Raw genomic sequence first — 14,875 nt, forward strand, 5'->3', positions numbered from 1 at the left:
TGGGATTTGGGGAGAGAAAACGAGGTATGGGGTGAGAAGAACTGACTACAGGGGTCATGTTGAAGAGCAGGTGGAGTTTCTCCATTATGGCCAGAATCAGGAATTCTTTACTCTTGATCACTGTATCTTAAGAAGCTTGGGAAGAATGGACTTGTGTGGGCACTAAGCAGCCTTCTAATAAGCATTTTTAAATGAAGGGTCTAGAGTGTCTGCAAACTGCTGACTGTGGAAGCCACTGGAAAAAAAAAAAAGTAGAGGTGTTGTCTAGTATAAAAATAGGGTCTTTGTCAAATATACTTTATCTCCCATGAATATGCTGCTGCTTCTGCTAAGTTGCTTTAGTCGTATCCGACTCTGTGCGACCCCATAGATGGCAGCCCACCAGGCTCCCTATCAACGTATATATAACATAGGTTAAAAAGTAGGCAATAAACGTGAGAATTTTAACTCTAGGATATTCATATGATGCTATAGCTATATCCCAGAGGCTTGATAGTCTAGACAAGTGATTGGCAAATTCTGGCCCACAAGCCATTGATAATTTTTGCAACTAAAGTTTTATTGAAACACAGCCATGTACATTCATTTACGTATTGTCATCAGTGGCTACTTTCATACTATTACAGCAGAACTGACTAGTGGCCTAGTCTGCATGGCCTCCAGAGCCTAAGCTATTTACTCTTTTGCCCTAGAGAAAAAGAGTTTGCTGATTCAGTGTCAAGAATTAGTGTCAATATGATAACTCTACATGGCTATTAATATGAACGTTTAAATTCATTACAACACAGATAAAATATTTAGTCCCTCAGTCAACATTTGCCACATGTTAAATACTCAGTAGCCCTAGGTAGCTACTGGCCAACAACTAAGACAGCACAGTTATAGAACATTTCAACGATCTCAAATAAAATTCTGGTCTAGAACTTAAGGATATAGGTGCGTGAGAAGGTGATGTAAAGTAACTCAAAATGTCAAGAAAATATTGACCTGTGCTGAAGATGAAGCAAGTCTGTTGCAATATTAGGTAAATTCAAAGGAGAGAGGGGCTTCCCTGGTGGCTCAGAGGTTAAAGTGTCTGCCTGCAATGCGGGAGACCTGGGTTCAATCCCTGGATCGGGAAGATCCCCTGGAGAAGGAAATGGCAACCCGCTCCAGTATTCTTGCCTGGAGAATCCCATGGACGTAGGAGCCTGGTCGGCTATAGTCCATGGGGTCGCAAAGAGTCGGACATGACTGAGCCACTTCACTTCACTTCACTTCAAAGGAGAGAAGCAGAATGCCATGATACTGAGAATGTATCACAGGTCCTACATTCGGATGGAGGAAGAGAAAGTCACACGTAGTTTAGTGGTTAGAGAAAGGATTTTTATGCAGTTGTATGCGAGTGATTGTAGCATGGCTTGAGGCTCGGGGATATCTGTTTACTTCTTGCATAATTCTGGGAAGAGCCAAGAGTTTTATTTGTAAGGATATCTATTATAATAAAATTAGAATCCAACATTGTTAATTGCTGTAGGTCTTAAGTGGGGCTTCTGACTTCCTCAGATGAATTGAATTATTGGAACTTGTTGAGTCAGATGGGTCTGCTGGAGAATGTCAGGGCTAACCCCCAGGAAAGGACCAGATTTCACATTAGTCACATGCAGTGAGGGAGAAAAAAATAGGTCATTGTGAGTATTGGCTTTTATGGTGGGTGCATGTAGTTCATTAATATCCACACTTACTCCTCCCTTATGAAGGAGAAGCTTAATGTTTCCCAAATTATGGGATGTGACTTATGAAGAGGAAACCATTGATTTGTAAAAAAATTTGGGAAAGAATATAAAATATCAGCATGCATCTCATATAATAAAGGTAACTTTTTGCAATCATTGTATAAATACACTCACATTCATGTATTTGTATGGTGAATTGTTTTGTGAAACTTACTCTTTACTTAGATACAGAAAAAATTTGAAAGCCAAATGATCTAATTCAACCAAACATTATTTGATAGATGAATGCTTTGTATAAATACCAAGCAAGTGTTCATTTATTCCCACCAATATTTTCAAATCAGTTCAGTTCAGTTCAGTCGCTCAGTCGTGTCTGACTCTTTGCGACCCCATGAATCGCAGCACGCCAGGCCAGTGAATTAAATATTTTATCTAAAGAATTAAAGAAAATAGAAATAGCCTAAGAGAGAAAAATGTCAAAAGAAATTTACAGTGTCTACCAAATGATTTTCATGAGCTTCCCTGGTAGCTCAGTTGGTAAAGAATCCGCCTACAATGCAGGAGACCCTGGTTCGATTCCTGGGTCAGGAAGATCCCCTGGAAAACAGATAGGCTACCCACTCCAGTATTCTTGGGCTTCCCTGGTGGCGCAGATGGTAAAGAATTTGCCCACAATGCAGGATACCTGGGTTCAATCCCTGGGTCAGGAAGATCCCCCAGAGGAGGACATGGCAACCCACTCCAGTATTCTTGCCTGGAGAATCCCCATGTCCGGAGGATCCTGGCAGGCTACAGTCCCTGGGGTCATAAAGAGTAAGACATGACTGAGCAGCTATGGATAGTACAGTCTGTAAAAAAAAGACTGAATACCTCTCTTTCAGAGAGGCAGGTTTTTGTTTCTTGCCAGAACGCAATGGCACCCCACTCCAGTACTCTTGCCTGGAAAATCCCATGGACAGAGGAGCCTGGTAGGCTGCAGTCTATGGGGTCGCTAAGAGTCGGACACGACTGAGCGACTTCACTTTCACTTTTCACTTTCATGCATTGGAGAAAGAAATGGCAACCCACTCCAGTGTTCTTGCCTGGAGAATCCCAGGGATGGGGGAGCCTAATGGGCTGCCGTCTATGGGGTCGCACAGAGTCGGACACGACTGACGTGACTTAGCAGCAGCAGCAGCAGCAGCAGCAGGAGAACTTTCGACCAACAAATGTGCCTGACCACATGAACATATAGTGCCCTGCCCAGATGTAACATGTCTAAGAGGAAATCACTATTCCTTCCCAACATGAAATAGGTGTCATTTAAAACTATCATTGCCTATCTACTAACCCAACTCATACATTTTAGGCATCTGTGCTCTCCCTTCCTTTTGTTTTTCCACTTCCTGTATGCCATTGTTTGCCAGGTCATGGCTATTTTATTTCTGTATTGCTTCTTATGCCCTTTCCCCATCTTGTGCCCTGTTCATCTCTTACTTGTTCTCACGCTTCCATGCCCTTGTTCCCACTGCCATCTTTTTAACAGGTAGGGAGGATCATACAGCTCCTTTAACACAGTGGTTCTCTATTTTCTATAAATTCCAGACTCTTTAGCATCATATTCCCAGTTCGTTCTTTTCAGACTGCACTTTTTACAGTCTCCTTTTCCATGTCTTTAACTGTCAGCTGGCAGCTAGAGTATACTTATTTCCTGGACATGACATCAGCTTTTCTGCCTCTGCCCTTTTTTCCATTCCCTTTGAAATCACTTCTCTCCACTGTTTCCTGCCAGGTGAAATCTTCATAGTTAAATGTTACATTGTTTCTGAAACCTTCTCTGGTCAGCCCTAGGCAGCTCCCCAACAAAATGTAATGGCTTCTTAGTCCAGTTTATGACTTTTGCCTTTCTCTCTGCTCTAACTTCTTGTAAGACGCAGCTGTGTATAACCTAGGACTCCCTTCATCAGTGGAGGGATGTCCTATCTCCACAGAGTGGTGCTTCAGAATTTTGACTCTGAAGTCAGGTTCAGTTCAGTTCAGTACAGTCACTCAGTCATGTCCAACTCTTTGCGAACCCATGGACTGCAGCAAGCCAGGCTTCCCTGTCCATCACCAGCTCTGGAGCTTGCACAAACTCATGTCCATCGAGTCAGTGATGCCATCCAACCATCTCATCCTCTATTGTCCCCTTCTCCTCCTGCCTTCGATCTTTCCGAGCATCAGGGTCTTTTCCAATGAATCAGTTCTTTGCATGGTGGCCAAAGTATTGGTGTTTCAGCTTTAGCATCAGTCTTCCCAATGAATATTCAGGACTGATTTCCTTTAGGATGGACTGGTTTGATCTCCTTGCATTCCAAGGGACTCTCAAAAGTCTTCTCCAACACCACAGTTCAAAAGCATCAATTCTTTGGTGCTCAGCTTTCTTTATAGTCTAGCTCTCACATCCATATATGAGTACTGGAAGTCAGATAGACCTGGTCTATTTCCAGATCCCACAACTTAACACTTGTGTAACCGGAGGAAAGTTGCTTTACCTCTTTGGGTCTCTGTTTTCTCATTAGCAAAATTAGCCTGTTAACAGAACCTCACATATGACTTTGGCTTGCTGTGAGGATAAGTGGAGAAAATTCATGGAAAGTGCTCATGCTTCATGCTGACACTTGATAAGCACTGACTAGCTGCTATCTAGTGAAAGCTCACTTTTCCTCGGGGCTCTGTCCCATAGGATTCCCGTTATGTCACTGAAATCAGATCATTCCATTATATTCTACATGGTTTTGTTTTCTTCTAGGAGGACATATCTCATGGGGTTGTTTTGAGAACCAGCTTTTTAACAACATGAGTTGTGTATGCTAAGCTGTAAATTATGATTCTCAGCATCTTATTTGATTCTGAGTTCTTGGAGATGTTATATAACTGTGACCTCAAATATTTCTCTTGACAGAACTCCACTGCAGAGGTCACCACTGTAAAATTAATTAGAATCTTTGCCCAAATTATAGCAAAAATAGTAAATGGATAGGCTATCTTGAATTTACTTTTTTTTTTTTTTTTGCTTCTAATCACTAAAACTGCCAATTTCTACCAAGCCCTAGCAGTGAAAAATAGCAGTTATTATTAGCGGAAACTGGAAGCATCCCATTAGTGCTAAGGCTCCAGTGTTGTATGCTGCAATTATATAGTTACTGTGATATACTACATGGAAAATAATAAAGTATGGTATAATATAATAAAGTGTACTATACTGCAGATATTCGTATTTCTTTCCTAATAAACTTGTTTTAGTTCACATGATAGACTTGAAGATAATCAGCGTTTCATTGGTCTTTTTAGAGTATTGTGTCCCACTAAAAGTATGTTACCTGAATAAACTTGAGAAGCACTGGGGTATACTGACTATAAAGCAAAAGTTTTATAATACAAAGTTTATAAGCTGAAATGTAATTTTAAAACTTTGATGACATGTATCTAGTTGCTTTATACTCTAAAATAATGGTGTGATTATTTTTTCCCTCTGGTATATGATGCTATTATATTAACTTAAAGAGAAATTACTGTCCTATTAAGGCTTAATGTTTTGTTTTAAGGTTGATTAATCATACAAAGAAACTGATGGAAAAAGAAGAAAAATTGTGCATTAAAATTCTTCAGACTTTACGAGAAATGCTAGAGAAGAAAGACAGCTTTGTGGAAGAGGTATTTAAATTTTTTTCTTGCTATTTGAAAATAAAATAGAATTTCTAGAATACTATAATGAATAAGTTACAATAGGCTATTATATGATTATTTGTATTACATATTAATAGTGTGTGTACTTAGATGAATTAGATAATTTGAGTTTTTATGTTATTCATCTCTTAATGTTTACTTTTGATTTGAGAAGTAACTAAGATTAGAATGGCCCAAGTGTTTGGTTTATTTGTTATTATTATATTTTGTCATGAATATGTATTTTTTCTCATATAGTGTCAATGGACCAAATGATCTTTCTTAAGCATTATTAAGATTTTGTACCAAGTTCTGCTGTGAATTTAAATGCTCTGTGCATTTTGGAATATGTTGATTTTTCATTGTACATATATGTTCATGTCATTTTCTATAATATTATACCCAGTATTATAAAATAATACTTTTTTAAATAAATGGGACTGTAAGTTTCTATTCTTAACTATACTAAATATTGCACAGATGATTTTCAGGGAATATCAACTTATAGATAATAATTGTCAGTCTGTTATTAAAAATGACAGCTCAGATGCTCATTAAGAGATAGCTGGCAGCATGTTTAATACCCAAGGTGATAGATACACTTAAATATAAAATATAAATCTAATGTAGGTTTTTTTAGCTAGCTACCTTTACTGTTTACTTTTATGTTAGGTATCAAACATAATTTATAACATGCTCCTTAATAATTTTTTGTTCTGTTTCTGTAAATATTAATTATCTGGTATGTTTAAGGAAAGATTTTATTTTTATTTATGTATATGCTATCTAATTCCAAAAAGATCGTAGTGGTAGATTTTTTCTTAACATATTTTGGTAGAAAAGAATTGCAGTGGAATCTTGGATATTAATAGAAGGGGGGATAGCTTCAAAATACAGCATTTGAATCAGTTGTTTGCTTCAGTAATCAAAATGACTTTTGCATTGCATTAGTTCTCATCATCCTTTAAACTATATTTGGGAAACATTAATAAAATACAGGTGGTCAATACAGTTTTAACAAATGTCGCTGTAGCATAGGACTCAAGAAATATGCTTATAACTTTGACTATATGATATGTTCTTAAAAACAATACATAGAATTCCTTGGGACTTTTTGTTTCTTTCTCCTTTGGTACTTCAAACTATTGCTATAGATTGTTTGATATTGGCTGAAGTATCAGATCCTAAAGTGGAAAAAATGAGGTCATATGAATTTTTTACAGATGAATGAAGTTTATGATAACAGTTATTTGTGCTTAACAGAAGATATGTGATAAGCCTTTCAATTTTATATAATAGATGATTATTGAATTACTATAAAGGAAACTAGGAAAGAAGTCAGGCAAGATTTTACTGTGACTAGTCAGGAGAATTTCAGCACATCTCCCAAACCACTGTACAATAATTCATGCTGCTGTCTGGGTCTCCTTTACACTCCTAGGGCCATCACTAACTAGCTCAGGCTTTCATCTTCTCTTGTCTAGAAAACACCGGTGCCCAGTTCCCTGAGACCTCCTTGAAGGGAGGCAGGGCTGCTGTTTTCAGAGCTCCAGGGACACTATTCCCATCAAGTATGATGTGAACGGCGCCCCCAGGACACGGTCCTCAGGGAAGGGGTCAGCTGAGGCTCTTTAGGCTCATTCACTCAGGCAGCTCACGTGAGCAACTGTTAAGTGGTGGCCCTAGTGTCTGGGCACTGGGGAGATGGAGACCAATGGCACAGCTTACTCAGGGCCACCACGGAGTGCATTTCACATGCTTCTGGGGTCCTGTCAGTGTCTGCGGAGATCACAAGAGCCTTTCAGGAACCTTCAGGGGCTTTGCACACTGGGTATTACAGGACCCCCTCTGCCTCCCCCACTACCCTTCCTCATCCATTAGCCTCCAGAAACCTGTCCTTCTTAGGGTGCCTGCAGTGTCCTGCAGGCTTTTTCAGCACTGAGCCTTCCCAATCTGGAATTGGGATTGTTAAAATACAAATAAGCCTCAATACCCCCAGTGTTATCTTTGTGAAGGAGCTAATGAGGAATACTTATCAACTGTTTTTTCCAAAAGTGATACTTTCTCAATAGAATTAACAAAATACTATGTACCTCTCTCTCTTTTTTTAATTAATTTATTTTTTATTGAAGGATAATTGCTTTAAAGAACTTTGTTGTTTTCTGTCAAACCTCAACATGAATCAGCCATAGATACACATGTATCCCCTCCTTTTTGAAACTCCCTCCCATCTCCCTCACCACCTCACCCCTCTAGGTTGATACGGAGCCCCTGTTTGAGTTTCCTGAGCCACATAGCAAATTCCCATTGGCTCTCTATTTTACATATGGTAATGTAAGTTTCCATGTTACTCTTCCCATACATTTCCCCTCTCCCCATGTCCGTAAGTCTATTTTCTATGTCTGTTTCTCCACTGTTGCCCTGTAAATAAAGTCTTCAGTGCCATTTTTCTAGATTCTGTATATATGCATTAGAATATATTTATCTTTCTCTTTCTGACTGACTTCACTCTGTATAATAGGTTCTAGGTTCATCCACCTCATTAGAACTGACTGAGGTGCTTTCCTTTTTATGGCTGAGTAATATTCCATTATGTATGTGTACCACAACTGCTTTATCCATTCATCTGTTAATGGACATCTAGGTTGCTTCCATGGTGCCTCTCTTTTTAAGATATTGTATCTGGGTATTTAGTCCAAGCTGGTTTATAGATGATGTCACTGAGACCCAGAGGGGTAGTGTGATTTACCCAAGGTCACACAGCAGGGCCAGAACCAGAACCAGCCAAAACCAGAGCTCCTTCCTCTCTGCCTAAACTTATTTATCAGATCACAGACAACTTTTGCAAATGATGTATATCACTATTAAGAAAGATTAGTATATTTTGTCCAACATGTTTGGGGGGGCTGGATTTTAAGTCATAAGCAGATAGAATATAGTAGAATGCAATATCCAAAATAGATAAAAGTTTAGAAATGTAGAATTAAACATTAAGGAATATGGAAATGTAGTCATTAACTTAGAAAGAAAAACCTAAAAGAGACTTACATAAATATCATTTCTTAATTTCTGTGTCTATTAAAGATGGAGTAAGAAAACTGTAGCTGAAAGAATTCTAGATCTTAGTCAATATTTGAATTATAAATGTTGTAGAGTGAGAACCATTTCTACTAGTGCAAGGAGAAGACTTTTCTCCCTATGTGAAATTTTTAGAAAGCATATTAGATCCAGAGTGATTCAGATACCTCCGCTGGGAAAGAGACAGCAATGGACAATCTCTGCATGTTGTCAGTTGGCCCACGTTACGTGGCTGGTGGTCCCTTTTCTGTGCCAGTGGAGGGGACCTAAAGAGCCCACCAGTCTGGATGAAATGGCCTTGGGTAACAGATTCAGAAGCTGGTCAAATCCATTATTTTACAACTTACTATGTATTTTCAGGAAAAAATCCTGATTATCTGTCCTGGGATAACAGGTGGTTGTGTTTTCGTTACTATGTTAGTTTCCTACTTGTTATTGCTGTTCAGTCAAAGTCATGTCCGACTCTGCCACCCCATGAACTGCAGCACGCCAGGCTTCCCTGTCCATCACTATCTCCTGGAGTTTTCTCAAATACATGTTCACTGAGTCAGTGATTCCATCCAACCATCTCATCTTCTGTTGTCCCCTTCTCCTCTTTCCCTCAATCTTTCCCAGTATCAGGGTCTTTTCCAGTGAGTCAGGTCTTCACATCACATGGCTGAAGTTTTGGAGCTTCAGCATCAGTCCTTCTGATTAATATTCAGGGTTGAGTTCCTTTAGGATTGGCTGGTTTGATTTTTTTGCTGTCCAAGGGACTCTCAAGAGTCTTCTCAATCACCACAGTTCGAAAGCATCAATTCTTCGGTGCTCAATCTTGTTTATGGTCCAACTCTTACATCCATACATGACTACTAGAAAAGCCATGCTCCTGCTGCTGCTGTCTGACTCTGTGTGACCCCATAGACGGCAGCCCACTAGGCTCCCCCATCCCTGGGATTCTCCAGACTATACGGACTTTTTTGTTGGCAAGGTGATGTCTCTGCTTTTTATATACTGTCTAGGTTTGTCATAGCTTTTTTCCAAGGAGCAAACATCTTTTAATTTCATGGCTGCAGTCACTGTCTGCAGTGGTTTGTAGCCCAAGAAAATAAAATCTGTCATTGTTTCTACTTTTTCCCCTTCTATTTGCCATGAACTGATGGGACCAGATGCCATGATCTTTGTTTTTCGAATGTTGAGTTTTAAGCCAGCTTTTCACTCTCCTCTTTCATCCTTATCAAGTGGCTCATTAGTTTACAACCCACATGTTTATTATCTTACAGTTTTAAGGTTGAAGTTTAAAATCAAAATGTCAATTGAATTCTTTTTGGAGGCTCCAGGAGACAATTCATTTTATTTGCCTTTTTTAGCTTCTAGGGGCCTCCTGCATTCCTTGGCTCATGGCTTCTCCTTCTGTCTTCAAAGCCAGCAGCTGTCGTGTCTTCAACACCCTCCCTCCCCACCCCTGGCCTTATTTGTCTCTCTCTCTTTCTCTCTCTCTCTCTCACATACACACATACACCCACACACACACAGACATATACACAGAGAAAGACTCCATTGTTATACCCCCACTCTTATTCTTGCCCTCCTGCCTTCCTCTTATAAGGACACTGTGATTACATTGGAACCAGCTAGATAATCCTGTGTAATCTTCCCATCCCAAGATCCTTAATCACACCTGAAAAATTCCTTTACCAAGTAAGGTGACAGTCCCAGGTTTTTATTGCTAGGGCATGGACATCTTTGGGAGGGCCATTACCCAATCCATCACAATGATCTTTTTACTGGAGAGCTTACCTATGGCTGATTAAAATGTAGGACAGTTTAAATGTGAATGAATATGACAAAAATTGCTTTGAATTTATAGCATTTTTCTGTTTTCAAAGTACTGTAAAATATTTTGCTACCTTTCAGCAGGTCTAGGAAGGATATAGAACAGGAAGCAGTACCTCCAGGTTTGTAACGTGGAGAGACTCAGAGAATTGAATTGCATTGTCACATAGTTTACCTAGTACCTGGCTGCCTGACAATCAGCTGGATTTCTACTGTCTGTATATTGAAGCATTCCCAAGAGATCTCTCAGAATTAAATCAAACAGAAAACTCACACCAGGGTTTTTCACACTAGCTATCTTAATGTTGCTCCACATTCCTGGTGGCTCAGTAGTAAAGAACCCATCTGCCAAGTTCGATCCCTGGGTTGGGAAGATCCCCTGGAGAAGGAATGGCAACCCACTCCATCTAGTATTCTTACCTGGGAAATCCCATGGACAGAGGAGCCTGGTGGGCTCTAGTCTGTGGGGTTGCAAAAGAGTCAGAAATAACTTAACAACTAAACAACAATAACATCATAATGTTACATTTGAGACTTCATTGATTTAAATTTAATACCGTAAAAAAAATCTCCATTTTCATTTTTGTTTCTTTCATCTCTGGTACTAGAAGTGTGTGTGTCTGTGTGTGTGCATAGAGGTAAAAATTTAAAAATAGAGCAGTGAAGTAGATTTGCTTCATGGTTGAAACAGATGTCCTTAAAGCAGTTTTCAACTTCGAGACCATAGTTTTCTGATTTTATTAGCCCTCTCTGTATGAAATATTAAGGAAAAATTCATGTAACTATATTTTTCTGGTATTTAGTTGATTTTAAAAATGTATTCAATTTATAATCCTTTGATCATAGTTCCTAAATTAATTTTATGTAATATTTTTCCTTGCTTTATGTTCCTTTGTGCCAAAGGCTGAGAGAGAAGATGTGGGTGGTAATATCCTGAAGATTTCAAATAGAATAATACAAGTAAATGAAAATTTAATTTTCTATTAGGCAAGCCTCTCTGAAACCCACTGATCATCTGTGTACCATTTGTTACAAGTGACAATGCTTATTTTTATTGAAGGTTAAAACATGGAAATTGTATATTAAAATCCCTGAAGTAGGGAGTTAGCTGAGTTTTATAAAAATTTTATAAAGTTTTATTTGTTTAGACCATTCTGGTAGAAAAGCAAAAAGTTACAAAGGATATATATAAGTACCCTGAAAGCTCAGTGTTCCTTTGCGATGGGTTCCATTTGAAAGGATCCTTTTAGGTAACAACAGCAGGCATGTTTATTTGCACTTTAAAAAATATGTATGTTGGAAAATGTGTGTAGGGAAAGAAAAGAGAAGGAATGTTTTTTAAAATGTCTTGAGGGCAGTGTGATTTCTAATATTCTCCACCCTCAGTGCCATGTTCTTCTACTCTTATTCCTGTGGAAGTGGAAGTGTTAGTCACTGAGTCATGTTTAGCTCTTTGCGACCCGTGGACTGTGTCCCACCAGGCTCCTCTGTCTGTGGAATTGTCCAGGCAGGAATACTGGAGTGGGCTGCCATTTTCTTCTCTAGGGGATGTTCCCAATCCAGGGATCAAACCGGGGTCTCTTTCATTACAGGCAGATTCTTTACCATCTGAGCCACCAGAGAAACCCTTTTATTTCTGCAACTCCACCACAAAATAGAAGTACCTGTTAGGATGTGTGTGCTTTGGAACAGCAAAGCTTAATTTAGCACCGCACCTGAGTTTTGTGTACTTCAGGGTGTTTTAGGTCCAGGTCTGAGTAAGGTTTACCTGAGGTGGTCAGGAGATAGAGCTGTTCGGGTTGGATGGAGGTGGATGGTCGAGATGCCGAGCAGGAAATAGTAAGAACTGTGTTCAGAGAATCAATTTGGCTTGAAGGACTTTTTTTTTTTTTTTTGGTTGGTTTTCTTCATCTTATGCTCTTCAGTATATATTTTCATTAAGATTTATAGAGCATTAGAAATTATTTCTCTCATAAAAGGGAGAAATATATAAACAATAAATAGTAAAGATGTTTATAAGATCTGATCCTAAATGGATAAAATTCGTAGCTTCTGTCCTGTAGAATTGGAAGAGATAAGGAGCCCTGAAAATATCCCCTGATAGCCTGTGGATCTGGTAATTTACAGTCTCTTTCCTTACATTGTAGTCAAAGAAATTGACCTATTTAGAATGCCAATCATAATTTCCTCTGTGAGTATATTCATATCCACTTGTAAGTTATACTGACAATACATAAAATCTACAGGACAACAAAGATGTTTAGTCAAGTTCAATATTCTTCAAATTTTCAGGTTTGAAATGCTATATATTCTTGGAATATTTTTGCAAAGGGATCTAGAAACCACTTCTACTCTGGTGGAGTTTTAGATGCTTGTTTTTATAAAGTGATGATTGCTAGCATTTATTTGGGAGCTCACTAAAAATCAGATACTGTTCCTGATCCTTTGTATGTATTATCTCATTTAATCTTTAACTCTTTGTCATCCATAGTATTAAGTATTTTATCTCTCTTTAATAAATAAAGAATAGTGAACCCATGGACTATACCCCCAGGTTCCTCTGTCCATAGAATTCTCCAGGCAAGAATACTGGAGTGGTAGCCATTCCCTTCTCCAGGGGATCTTCCCAACCCAGGGATCGAACCCAGGTCTCCTGCCTTGCAGGCAGACTCCTTATCATCTGAGCCACTAGGGAAACCTTATTAAAAAATCAGATATTATTCCTGACCCTTCGTATGTATTATCTTATTTAATCTTTAACTCTTTGTCATCGGACTTCCCTGGTGGCTCAGTTAGGTAAGGATCTGCCTGCAATGTGGGAGACCCAGGTTTGATCCCTGGGTTGGGAAGATCCCCTGGAGAAGGGCATGGCAGCTCATTCCAGTATTCTTGCCTGGAGAACTCTGTGGAGAGAGGAGCCTGGTGGGCTACAGTCCATTGGGTCACAAAGAGTTGGACATGACTGAGCAACTAATACTTTCACTTACTTTGTCATCGGTAGTATCACACCTCTCTTACTGATGTGGAAACCAACGTATATAGTGTAAGTAGGTGAAGAGAGCTTGTACTCCACCCAAACATTTTGGCTTCTGAGGTCTTAACAAGATGTTAGAACTGAACAGATGATACAATTTACAATCACAGCTCTTCTGTTTTCTCAGATATTCACCTAAATAAAATGAAAAGCTTTTTAGTTTTGTTCTTGATAAAAATCTGTATGCATGTGTGCTGGAAAGCATAAGGCATGGATTCAGTGAGCTGCTGAGGAAGCGCTTGAAGATTTTAGATTGAGCTGTTTGGGAACAATGTGATGCAAGAGCTGTGCAGATTTTTAAGAGTATTTTTTACAGACCTACAGATCAATACCAGAGCTTCCCAAGTCCCACCTTGTGATCATGTCTGAGTTGCTAGTAGCCTGAATATTATATATAAAAGTCCCAAGCAATGCTTATTAGGATGACATGGTAGATAGCCTCTTGTGGAAATGTGGCATTCAGCAAACAACATAGCATCTAATTGCGAGCTGTGATCTTTATGAATGCCCAGGTGGGACAGGTGATATTTACACACTGTACAATGATGACAGACAGAGCTTCTTGGTTTGAAAGTTGGTATCTGGATTGATATGGAATAAAGATCTTTAAGAAAGGATGCTTTGAGTTATTTTTAAGATACCTTCCAAAGATACCTTTAACTCAGACATTTATGGAGTTAACTAGGTTTTATTTTTTTCTTCAGGAAAAAAAATCATTGTAATTAATCTTTTGTTTCTGATTTTGAAAAGCAGCAAAAAGAATGTCAGAAAAATACCGAGGAACTTCACTCCTACATCAAATAGCAGACTTGTCAGTCCCAGCAGTAATTACATTGTTGCAAATTTATAAATTGTATCAAACTCCTCTTATTGTAAGAGTCTGCAGAATTATTCACCTTCTTATGCATATGCTTATTTCACTTTTAGGAGGCAGATAAACAAATTATGTAGAATTGTTACATAAAGTGCACTGTAACTTAAGAATTGTTTTGCTAAGGAAAAATAAATTGCAGTTTTAGCATCAGATGTATTTTATAGAACTTTAAAAACATACATTTTAGAGGTGAGTGAAGTTTTCCCCCTATATTCTAATATTTTTTAAAGCTAGATACAGTGCTAAAGCTGAAACTCCAATACTTTGGCCACCTCATGCGAAGAGTTGACTCATTGGAAAAGACTCTCATGCTGGGAGGGATTGGGGGCAGGAGGAGAAGGGGACAACAGAGGATGAGATGGCTGGATGGCATTACTGACTCGATGGACGTGAGTTTGAGTGAACTCCGGGAGTTGGTGATGGACGGGGAGGCCTGGTGTGCTGCAATTCATGGGGTCACAAAGAGTCGAACACAACTGAGCAACTGAACTGAACTGAACAGTAAATGATGTTATAAACCTTTTGTACCGCCATTCCTGTATTGTAAGGGTGTGTGTATTGTGTTTTCACTAGGTAACTAAATGGTTGGAATGTGAAAATATGTTGATATCTCCTTACTGTAAGAGATCTGTTTTAGAAATATAATTAGTATACTCTTACCCTTTGGAGTTT

The 14,875-nt window shown here is 38.8% G+C and overlaps 1 protein-coding gene across 2 annotated transcripts in view; it reads left to right on the forward strand.

Annotated features, from left to right (window-relative positions):
• ITPR2 (inositol 1,4,5-trisphosphate receptor type 2) overlaps positions 1–14,875 on the forward strand; it is a 588,791-nt gene that overhangs the window by 322,157 nt on the left and 251,759 nt on the right. For both annotated transcript variants that reach the window (XM_061417573.1, XM_061417572.1), the window contains exon 37: positions 5,282–5,390. In XM_061417573.1, the coding sequence (XP_061273557.1) occupies positions 5,282–5,390 (109 nt within the window). The remainder of the gene's footprint in view (positions 1–5,281; positions 5,391–14,875) is intronic.

This window comes from Bos javanicus, chromosome 5 (assembly GCF_032452875.1).
Source record: "Bos javanicus breed banteng chromosome 5, ARS-OSU_banteng_1.0, whole genome shotgun sequence".
Taxonomy (NCBI): domain Eukaryota; kingdom Metazoa; phylum Chordata; class Mammalia; order Artiodactyla; family Bovidae; genus Bos; species Bos javanicus.